Raw genomic sequence first — 11,606 nt, forward strand, 5'->3', positions numbered from 1 at the left:
GAGCAGGTTGCAAGAAAACCCTGTCTTCTGGTAGCAAAGCGCAGTTATTGCAGAAGCTAGGCTGTATCAATTAAAAAGTGATTATTGACCCACAAGATTGCCAGAAAATTTGAAGTGCACCATCAGGATGCCAAAGGCATTGCAGTGACATGTGGTGTGAACATAGCGTCAGGAGGAACCCTTTCTCTGATTCCAGCAGAAACCATCTAATGCAAAAGAAGGTTTTGTTTGTACGCAGTGAAAGCAAGTGTCACTGAACGAGTCAGGTATGGCTGCTGGTTGTGGGTTAAGGATACTTCTGCATCAGGTCAATAATTTCATTGTACATGTGCAAAGGTGCATCCAATCCCCAGATGAAATCCAGGTGTGCCCATTCAGGAATCCTCTTGTGATAGATGAGCCTCTTAATTTGAGACAGTAAAGCAGCTGCATCCTTGGGATCTGCGAGTGAGTCTTGTCCCCCAGTCCATACTGCAGTTGGTACAGTCATCTCTTCTACATTGTAGAGAGGAGGGGTAGCCTGGAAAACATGAAGCAGTACAGGAATAAATGTCCAGGAAAGCACAGCAAAATTCAAACATGCATTTGGGGCTTTCTTCTGTCACTGTTCAAAGTAGAGGTGCCTAAACCACACAGGAAGGAAGTACCCTTGCTTGCCTTTTCTGTCTGTGCTTGCAGGGATGACCCAGCTGATAGCACAACCAAAGGAAAAATGCCTCCTGAGTTGGCAAAGAGTTACTGTTGAGCCTTTGCCCTCTCAGCTAGTTATTCATAGGGCAGGAACCTGGAACAAGACAGAAAACGTCAGGATGCCTCTGGATAAACCCCAACCTTGGTCCTTTTGGAGTACTGGTCAGCCCTAGAAGACATACATGGTCTGGTTAGAAAACACAACATGTGACAAGGATGAAAAGGAGCATGGAGTGGCTTCTGTAGGAGAAGAGAGGAAGTGGCTTAGGGCTCCTGAGTTTGAAAAATAGAGGCCAGAGCAGGAACAGGAGACAGGCTTATACAATCACAAATGGTATGAAGAAAGAGCACAGGAAGTAATTATCTCATTACTTCTCATAATACAAAACCTAGAAGGCATCCAGTGACTTCCCAGGGGCAAGCAAATTCAAGACAAACCAAAGGAAGATGCGTTTCATGCAAGCCATCATTAAAACATGTAACTTGTAATGATAGGCTGCTGTGGTGACCTAAAGGGTAGGAAGGTCAAGGATGGGATTAGAGTCTTGAATGGAGGAGAGGTTCCTCAGGGATTGCTTGAGGACAAAGTCCTTTTGTCTCTGGCTGCCAGAATCTAGGGGTAGCTATTAGCTCTCCAGTTGCCCTCTTCCTAATATTGTTTCCCTGAGCTCTCATACATTGGCAACGGTTTCAATCACACTAGTAGGCAAGATGCCTCTTTGGTCTTACCCACTGTCTAGTGGGTACTCTTCTTTTTCAAAATTCATTTTCTATCTTTTCTACCCTTACTTCCTCTTACTGCTATTGATCATTTAATTGAAGTTTTGGTCTTCCTCTCTCTCTCCCTTTTCTTTTAAAAATTTATTATTGCCATTAGTGCTTGCATGCTTTCTCTGTTGACTTCCAAACTGGAAAGTAGTAATACTTTCATCTACTTGTATTCTGAAAATGTGTCTCCTACTACATCCTTGTTCTCTTCCTATGTGCTTCTGTGTTGTCCAAGGGTGATAACATTGTTTCACCAAAATATACCTGTTGGTATTTTTCCATGTTCTTCTTTGAACTGCCCCAGTCATAAGCTTGGAACTTCCCCGAATGGGCCTCCTAAGAAGATGAACAAGAGAAGGGTAGTTACAAAGCCGTCATTCAGGAAGTTTGTGGGTTCTTTCCCTGCTGAGCCTCTGACTCCAAACTAAAGCCTCAGTGGAAGCTCTTCTAAAAGCTACGAAAGAGCCAACAGTAAATTAATTAAAAGTATCAATCAGTGAAAAGGAGTCAAATGTTTTTGTCAGAACCAAAAAAATCATGCCTCCTGCAGAAAGTCCCAGGGATGCTCTTGCAGGCAATTTGTTCCAGTTTGTAAAATTGCCATTAACAACTGCCTCCACCAAGTCCCCCTCACTGCTGCTGCTGTGTCCTCTTCTGACATGTTGCCATCACTCAGCTTTGTGAGTGGCTCCTTCTTATGTTTTCTCTTCCCTCTCTGGTTTGAATACGGAAGTCACCATCTCTAGTTCTTCCCTTGTGCTCCTTGGCTTTGCCTACAGCGTGGGATGTTACTACTGTGACAGACATCATCAATGGGATCTTAATATTGAAGGTGAGGTGTCTGTTAACTCCTTTAACAGTAATAACAGCAATGACAATGAAGGCTTAGGAGTATTACTCCTGCATATTTGTACTTGCCAGTCTGTGGCTAAATGCTGAATTAAACCTGAGTCAATTTGCAGACCTCCTCCCACTGTGCTTTTGTAACCCTTTTTCTTTACGGGTCTAGGCCATGGTTACAAAAGCAACTTAATAAAACCTAATATTTTATGTAAATTCACGGCCAAAAGTATTGTTTGATTTTGAGTAAATGCCTGTGCAGATGTCGCTCAAACATATCCATGTGTTTGCTGTGTTGAAAAGTGCGTTAACACCCTTGCAAGCTCACTGTGCTGGGCAGCTGCTTCCTGCTCTGCTCCAGATCCTGCAGTGCTGCCAGGAAAACTGCCTTGCATGCAGCAGCTTCTGTGGCTGAGCCCAGACTTTACCGGTCCTGAAAGTGCGAGCCCAAAGACAGAAAGGCAGCTTCCATCAGCACTGCTGCTGAGGAAGTACATTGACAGTACATTGTAAGTAATGGATATAATTAGTCTACTAAATAAAGAGTTTATTATTTATAATTCTATTGCTGTCCAGACACTGAGAGCTTTGAAAGCAAGAGATGAAAATACAAGGGCTTTTACTAGTATGATTTGATACTTTACAAAGCAGCCTATGTCTTGCTCATTTCTTAACTCCACACTGGAAACAGAACTAATTTCTTAAGGTAAGCTCTGTACAGAACTGTGGACATCATTTATAAAAGGTACTGGATACACAATAAGAAGAGTGATATATACATCTGCATACACAGCTTCCAGCATACGTGTTTTTACACAAATACAGTGTTTCGTTGTTGGCTTCAAATGTACCTGTATCACATAGGGTATTTCTATCCTACTGGCAAAAGAAGGATCAATGAAAAATAGTGTTTTGAATGGAGATTTCAATTGTAAGCCACAAGTTGCATGTGTTTCCAAAGAAGTTAGCAATGGCTTCACAGCAGGATATCAGCTATACCCTATATACTATATAGCGTTCAGCCAGAGGTGAGTACCTTTTTTCCTTTCCAGGAGTTCGCTAGTACCTGACTCCAGTGGACTATGTTCTGCACAGAAGTTCCAGCGGTGGTTTGTGCAATATACACATTGATTCGGTTCTGAAAGAAAACATTCAGTGAGTATTCTCTTCCTCCCTTCTATTCAGATGTACATCAAAACATCTGCCACAGCAGTGTCATGTATCAATAAAACCAACAGAAATTGGAGTGGCATGATCGGAGGCTCCCTCAGAATTACTCCAGATGTGGCGATGTGTCAGTTTTGGAGTAGCACTGAAAGAACAGCCCCCAACCAGAACATTTTCCAGGATGACTGAGAATCTAAAAGAATCTGCAGATGGAAAAGATAGAGTAGAAAGTCAGCAATTCAGACCCCAAACTAGGTGGGGTTTTTTTAGGAGTCCTGTGTGAGAGAGGATCGCTGTTGGACAGAACAGCAAAAGGAACTGCAACTGCCTGAGGAATGCACAGCTATTTGAAATAAAACACACCCCAGTCCTGCAGGGGTTTCTTAACAAGTTGCTGTGTGATCCTTCCTCAGAGAACATGCTCTAAGGTATTATTTTGAAAATGTTGGAGCAAAATTTTTGTGCCCAGGTGGTCTGACCTACAGCTGTACAGCATGTATAGCATGAGGTGCCCAAGTATGTCTTAACCCCCAGTGTCTGCCAACTATCTGTCAGGTAGCCCCTTGGTATCCTGTGCCTCTGGCACATGCATCCCTGATGGTCCAAGGCTTGGAGGAGGAGGAGGACAAGGGGAAACACGTGTGTTCCTTTCTCCGTTGCAACGAGCTCCTGGAAACATGAAGCAGGTAGGGGTTTTATTTCTTCTTCCGTGGTGTGCCAGCATACTGAAAATCTCCGGCAAGACCAATAGTCACAGTATGAACCAGGAGATGGTGCCCTAGGTGAGGTCTGGCAGAAGGCAGACTGCAGAGTTTTGGGGGGCTTTGAGCAGCTGTTGATTGTAGGGATGGTGCCAAGTGCTATTCTGAGGAGTGAGGCAGCGATCCCCTGCCGGTGATGGGGCAACCAGCAGAAATTGCTGTCCGCTAGTGGGGACTGTTCCCTGCAATGTGATGCTGACTAATAGAAATTCAGGATTCACACCACATGATAGAAGGTAAGTTTTGGGAGCAGAAGCTTAAACTCTCAGTAGAGCTGGTAAGAATTATACATACCATGTCAATGTTTTTCAGGTTACAGCCACCCAGACTGAAGAAGACACTTCTACAAAGCCTGGCAAAAGCTTGGTGGCTGCAGACAGGGACTATTAGCCTTCTTAGACATTCAGTCTGGGGAAGGAATTCTCTTTTGCCAAGCAGACGCTGTGAAATACAAAGGTAACATTCATTTAAGAATGTACACTTGTACATTGTGCTGTTGTTTTTAAAAGCTGTTTGTGTTCTGTTCCTCTTCTCCAGCACTTTCAGTGGTTCTCACTTGCTTTCTCTTCATTTGCCCGATGATGTTCTCACAAACAAGAAAGAAATTAGGTGTTTTTCCATTGCATCAGCCTGCTCAGGCATTACTCAATTTGTGTTACATCAGTTTTAATGAAGAGATATGTTAAATGTTAACTCCAAATAGTATTTTAGCTCTAAGCTTGCACATCGGTTGTGGCTTTATCTATAGGAATCTTGGAAACCTTTGAGGATCTGCATCTCTGTACTTCTCTGGGTGACCTGTCCCAGTGCTGCACTATTGCCCTAGATAAAAAGTTTTTCTTAATGTCCAGTCTGAACTTCCAAAGGCTTCAGTCATAACGTAAACCTACCCACATGCAAAAGGGTAGACTTCATAAAGCCCTATACTTCCTGTTTGTCCATCCAAGAGCTGAACAAACAAGTATATGGTTAAACAGTTGAAACCAAGATATGACATACCCTGAGCAATTTTTCGGGAAGGTAGAGGAGTTTTGTTGCTGGGCTTCTAGCATACTTAATAGTAGTGACAGGTGCCAATGCAAAATAGAGTTTGATTTTTTGAGCCAGCTCTGGCATTGTTGAAAATGCAATGAAAGCTGAGAAAACAAAAAAGAGGAGTTAAGAAAATCATCATTTGTACATTAGACTGTTTTCAGTATTTATAAATGCTGTTCTGCAATTCCAAACCTACAAGCAACCTTGTTAGCTGTTCAGAGACTATCGTTCAGCCTAGATTTGTGTGAAATTCATCTTCTCCAAGTGTTACCAGCCTGTAGTTTTATTTCCTTCTTCAGAGAGAAATTTCTTTCTATATTTTGCCTTTGCAGCCTTCTTCCAAACCCATTTAAACATAAACACGCACTTCTGATGTACATTCATGCACTTCATATACTATTGGGAGGAGCAGTTGTTTTTCTTCTGGGCAATCCAATTTCATATTTTCTTTTTGTGTGTGTGTGTGTCCTGTCCTAACTGGCCAACTTCTCTTTCTGTACTCTTATCTTCCTATTTTGTTTATTTTGGTCAACGACCATCTGCTGTTGGGCACACCCATGCATCTTGGAAAGAAACAATTTGCATGGCCCACAATAATTTCCAGTATAATTCTAAGTCGACAGACTTACAGCAGCAGTGCATTTCGCCCATTATGTTTTATTGTCTTTATAATAAATTAAAAATGCCTACATGCTGAAAATAGCTTATCCTGTGTTTTTCACACCTGCAAAGAATTAATGAAAACCCCAGGTACATTCAGTATCTCAAATCACATTTTACTCCTGTTTTCCTGAAACATTGGTCTGTTGTGTGTAACTTACCGATGGTAGTACCTTGTGAATAGCCAATATAGTACAACTTTTCCTGTCCTGTTTTCTCCACAATGAAATTTATTGCCGCTGGAAGATCAAACTTTGCCATCTCATCAAAACTAGAGGCAGGAGATTGAAAGAGAGGCATGCATAAATTAAAAATCCATTTGAATTCACATTTTTATTACATGCTTGTCAGCAAATGGTTCAAAACACGAACCATTTAGTGAATCATTCAGCTATTTCAGGTTCTGTGTTTTTCTGGCACTGGATATGGAAAATACTACTCAAGGTTTTCTGGGGTATTTTCTCCCTTGACATCAACAGCAGGACTATAACTTCAAGAAGTGTCAGGTTGAATCGTAACGGTCTGCGCAGAAGGAACGGGTGGTGACATAGTACAGAGCTCTGTCCATGGAATCACACATTTTATACAATTTGGCATTAAAGAAAAGGTCTTTTTTTAAAATGTTTATTAAAATAAGTGCAAAAATTATTTACATTTTCTTTTTCTGTGATTTTAGTGTTATTGTAATATACAGACTAGTGTTTCTAAATAGCCTCCAAAATTGCCTCCAGAACTGAGGACTGGCTTGGACATGACCTGTGCAGGTTCCTCTGAGTTGCTCTGCTGCTATATCTCTAGTTTGAAGAACCTTTTCTAGCAGTAATTAGAGGAAAGTAGTCTCCAACACTATTAAAGTTCACATGCGTGTATAGGGGCACCTCGGGAAAAGTGAATGTAAAGAATGCTTTTTAAAAGGTAGCATATGTAAATCCCTGATTTAGCCAGCTTAAATAAATATGTAAAGGTGGGCAATGGAGATGCCCTTCAACGGTTCAGCCTACCTGAAAGCCCAGAATTCATCTTGATCAATGGAATAATTTTGATGTTTTCTGGACCAGCGATTCCCTCTGCTATTTCCCATCCAAACGTCAAAGCCAGCATCAGCTAGTATGAAACCCAAGCTGTTGTTGGGCAGGTTTGTGACCCAGTTACTAGCATCTCCCAATAATCCATGTTGGAGAAATACAGCAGGTTTCAAAGCTGAAAAGCAAATCCGAAACAAAACAACAGTTTATAAAATTTCTTGATTTTCTGGTAATTCAGGGACTTTACTGTCCCGTATTCAATACTGCGATTTGTTCCTGCACCAACTTAAAGGGACACAACTAATCATAGGAACAAAACATGCCTTTCTGTAAAGAGAGAACTTCTTCTAAGCTTCTGTAAGGATTTATGGAAAGATCTGCCTGACACCAGCAAAAACTAGCTTGGCACCCTCCAGTCATTGTTTGTACAGCTCTACCGCATTAGCTTGAGATCCTCAACACTGATACATAGAATGAAGGTGTGGGATTGTTTGCAGAGGTTTCCTTTACCCGAAATATGAATCAGCCAGTGATATTAACCAGGTGTAAGCAAAAGCAAAGCAAAATTAGAAGCTGGAACAGCTTTCTCAAAACAGGCTGATTGGGTAGATTACAACCTTTAGCCTATTTTTTTTTTTTATTTTTACTCATCAACTCTTATTATGAGGCTAGATGCTTCATATTATAGTGGATTTTTATTATAAATAGGTGCGCTTGACATATATCATGTTGATCTTGCAGGCTGTTCAGGGCAGCCAGAATTCTCTACTAAAATTTCACTCATATATACAAGCTTTGATGCACATTTTACAAAGATAAGGTATCTCTTTCCAGAATGTGCCCCATCTAGGCTGGTTTTGTCTCGTATGAAAGAACCGTACCTGGGTTTCCCTGATTCTGTGTACCATAAGGGATTCTGTTAATGGTAATGATATAACCATCTTCTGTCGTCACTTCATACTCCTCACTGGGGTACCCTTTGTAAGTAATGAGCTCATTCTAGAAGAGAAAGTACAAATACATTTGCTTGCAGAAATCCATTTCATATATTACATGCACAAGATATTCGCAATGAAGAAATGTTAGAGAGCAGATACAACTGGGGATTTAGTCTACATATAATAAGCATCTGAATAGCAATATCAGATTGGATATTGTAACCCTAAAACTACAACAGATTTCCTTCATTCTTTGTGTTATATCCAGGATTTGACTACTCAGTTAAAATCTGTTATAAAAAAACTGTGTTATACTACCGCCATACAATCACAACACCTTGCATTCTGGTGATAGAAAAATCACTATAACCTCATAGCAGGAGCTCATGATTCCCATAGCTGAGGTGAGGAGCTGCCTGGGTGCATGCTCCTGATCTGCTGCAATGCAAAGTGAAACCAGTTTATTTAAACTATCATCTTCAGAGAAATCCAGAGAGCTTCACAACTGCGCTTCTGTGAATGGCACATATGCAAGGAGTACCACTGAAAAATTGACTGCGTTATGGAAAAAAGAGGATCTGCCACTTGCATAGTCACAAGGGAAATCACTAGCACAGCCAATCTTAAGCTCTGAAATAAATACTACTTTTGACCTGTAACATTCAACCTGTTTTGTTACAAAAGAGGATTGTTTTTTATAACTTGTACTCAGAGAATTACTCAATGTAATTTGTCACACGGGGCAGAAAACCCAAGATTTTAACAAGTGACTAAAGATCTAAACAAGCTCGCTTGGCAAGAGGCGCTCTTCTGAAAAGCTAGCCATTTCTGATCTATGCTGGTCATTCAAAAAAGGAGGGAACATAAGCTGCTAGTTATTTAGAGTCGTCTTTGATGACGAAATACGGACATTCCGGATGGTCGTTCTTTCAGAGAGGGGGATAATGCCAGCAATACCAAACTGGTCACATATTTAAAAGGAAATTAACTCTGGAGATTTACTAAGGAAAGGTGTTTGCCTTAATCTCTGTCAGACATAAGATGTACTGTTACACACGCAGAAAGAAGAGAACAGAAGAGAAAGTGGTAGCATATAGAGTGATTAGAGAGGATGGGTTAAGTAACGGCAGCTTATCTACCTTGTTATTTCCAACACCTAGAAAGCCCTCAGCTGTGAGACATGCATTCCTTCCATCCCCAGGTCACTCTATCCAGCAACTTACAATATTCATAAATGCTTCGGGATGCACAGCTCTCTTCATTCTCCTGAGTTCTTCTGAATAAATAATTCCCTGAAACAAATATGTCACAGCAACAAACAGCCATATCTTCTCCCTGGATAAAACAGTATATTCAACTGTCAGTAGTCCTGCTCCGCACTTGTAATCCAGACAGGTCCTGTGCTTTTCTGACGAGGGAAGTGCTGCCTAATACTGAATGGAGCTAGTCTGGTACTCCCTGCTTGTTAATTAAATGGAACAAAGCTGACTTTAAACACCTATCTGAGGGAGTCTGGCAGCAATCTGGATTCTTTGCTGAGGTTTGGACTAGAACATTGCTTTCAATCAGGCCAAAAGTACCCGTGAATCCAAGGAAAGGAGCAAAGCTTTCAGAGAAATGGATTTCACTCGTTCTTCTGAGAAGCGAGTCACTTGCATTACCATGTTCACACATTAATTAGGAAATATTTCCGGCTAACTCTGGGGGACACTGGAGTTATTGGGCAACTCGTAACTAAATCAATCAATCATTGTCACAGTGAAGTTTTCAAAGTGGAGACAGCCAAGTTGTTGGATAGTTCACTGAAAAAAACGAAGACAATTGAAAATAAACAAATTAAAATATTTATCATTTAATTAAGAACTTAGGAACCTAAATAAAGCACTTATTTCTAGTTGCTTAGCATAACTTATACAAAGTGGCTCAATGGCAAAATTTATCCACTCCGTAGGGTGAGGATGGAGAAAGGAAAAGAAAACTTTGCTAAATGTAATGATAGGTAGAGACTGAGCGCAGGGATGTCCAGTTTTGTTCAAGAAATGACGAACAAAAAAAACTGAGAGGAAACTAGCCTGCTTAGCTGCATACACAGCAGCTCCACAGTCTGTGAACACCTACATACTCCTAGCTTGAAGAAAATGCGGAGTGCTTGAATTAGCATTCTCTCTATGCTGTTCAAACGCCTGGAGACCATGTCTAAACCTCTGTTGTCCCAGTGATAGAGCTCTAAGATAGATTGTTTTAGCCAACAAATCTACTGTATTTATGGTTTTCCCAATCAACAAGACCTCATAACTTTTCCCCAAATAATATGAATAGCTTATTTTTTCTTATCATGGAACAATTCATATTCTAACTTTCTAACACTACATTCTGATATAATCCATATCTTGAACACACTTGGCTCCTTTTGCAGTAAAAGGAACAGACATTTTAAAAACTTCTTTTTACTTAGCTTCAGCCTCCTTTCTCTTTTGGTTGAAAGCCAATGGTATCTTATTTCCACACTTTGCATTCTCCCATGCCTCTCCAGTTATCCCAGAGTTACCTAAATTCAGGCTGGATGAGTCATACTACTCCTCTTTAGCCAAAAGGAATCTTTCAAGAAATAGCCATCCTTTCACCTATGTGAGTTACAAACAAAACAATATAACAAAATATCTTTGTTCTCAAATAATAAAGCAACTCCTCAAGCCTAGGTTTGATACTGTCTTTTCAAGGTCCCACAAAGTCTTCACCAGTTTGGGGTCAGAAAGAAGTTAAAGCGTTACCGACCTTGTGCCAGAAATCATGTGTTTGACTGGGCAACTGAGATGACAGAAGAATGGAAACTCAATTCCCAGGTGTTTGGAAGCAGTGTTGGGTAAAGACGGCAGTGAAACGATGGTCATGCACCGTTTTTTCCCCAATCATGCAGCACCTTGACAATAAGCATCTATTTCTTTCCCACTCCTCATTCCTTCTGCTATCGCTTCAGTTTTTCCCTAGGGTAGCATCAGAGAGGCGCGACTCCTTTTATTCTCAAACTTCGTGCTTTTCATCTCCTTCACCACCACAGCTATAACAAGGCTCTTTTTACTATCACAGACTGCTGGATTTTCAAGGAGAATACCAGCCTCTGTGGAGTGGCAGAGCAGGATCGGGAATTTTGAAAACAAACATGTTTATAGATACACCTTATCATACCTAATGAAGTTGTCAATAAACCTGCAACAATTTTCTCTTTTACTAACAACCTGCCAATTCCAGCTTTTCATGTTACGTGGAAAGGATGGAAGGAACTCTGACTCTTTGATACTTCTATAGATGTTATTGCACATATTTTTCTTTTATTGTTTTAATGCTCATGTTGCTGTTCCGTAATTCTACATTGTTGCAGTAGAGATTTTCCTTTATTCATATTTCATCTCTAAAACAGCCATAGAATAAAATGGATATTCCCTAAATGAATAGTTAATGAAGCTAGAATGCTTTTCCATAATCTGTATGGACTCAGGAAATATTACCGTAATGGCCACTTGTCTCAGTGGTCTCAAGCATACCGGAGTTGTCCAGTATTGCCCAGCAGTAGAAGTTAGGTAGGTTTGAGTAGATTGTCAGGTCTTCAGGATAGTGACCTTTGTGAGGCTCTTCTTTTTGTGGAGTACAAGCGTAATGCAGCCATGTTCCCTAACTGGTGTCCTAGCTGTTACTATAATACAAACTTTGCAGAAGTATGATTG

General features: G+C 40.7%; 1 protein-coding gene across 1 annotated transcript; it reads right to left on the bottom strand.

Annotated features, from left to right (window-relative positions):
• Positions 1-286: 286 nt before the first annotated feature.
• LOC103913703 (lipase member M-like) lies at positions 287-10,775 on the bottom strand. Its single transcript, XM_009320235.1, has 10 exons — positions 10,660-10,775; positions 9,108-9,219; positions 7,828-7,945; positions 6,923-7,121; positions 6,083-6,192; positions 5,226-5,362; positions 4,521-4,667; positions 3,365-3,436; positions 1,723-1,794; positions 287-520 (listed from the first exon to the last, which is right to left on the bottom strand). Exons 1-10 carry the CDS (start codon positions 10,773-10,775, stop codon positions 287-289), a joined length of 1,317 nt encoding a protein of 438 aa, XP_009318510.1.
• Between the last annotated feature and the right edge of the window lie 831 nt (positions 10,776-11,606).

The sequence above is a fragment of the Pygoscelis adeliae genome, unplaced genomic scaffold (genome assembly GCF_000699105.1).
Source record: "Pygoscelis adeliae isolate BGI_AS28 unplaced genomic scaffold, ASM69910v1 Scaffold190, whole genome shotgun sequence".
Taxonomy (NCBI): domain Eukaryota; kingdom Metazoa; phylum Chordata; class Aves; order Sphenisciformes; family Spheniscidae; genus Pygoscelis; species Pygoscelis adeliae.

What these genes read in the sequence shown, in the direction of transcription:
- LOC103913703 (XM_009320235.1), bottom strand. Translation starts at nt 10,775, where the DNA reads ATGACCATCGTTTCACTGCCGTCTTTACCCAACACTGCTTCCAAACAC. An exon ending in TTCCCGAAAAATTGCTCAGG is followed by an intron (nt 4,668 to 5,225) that starts GTATGTCATATC and finishes TGTATTTCACAG; the next exon opens with CGTCTGCTTGGCAAAAGAGA. An exon ending in ACATAGTCCACTGGAGTCAG is followed by an intron (nt 1,795 to 3,364) that starts GTACTAGCGAAC and finishes TCATCTTCTTAG; the next exon opens with GAGGCCCATTCGGGGAAGTT.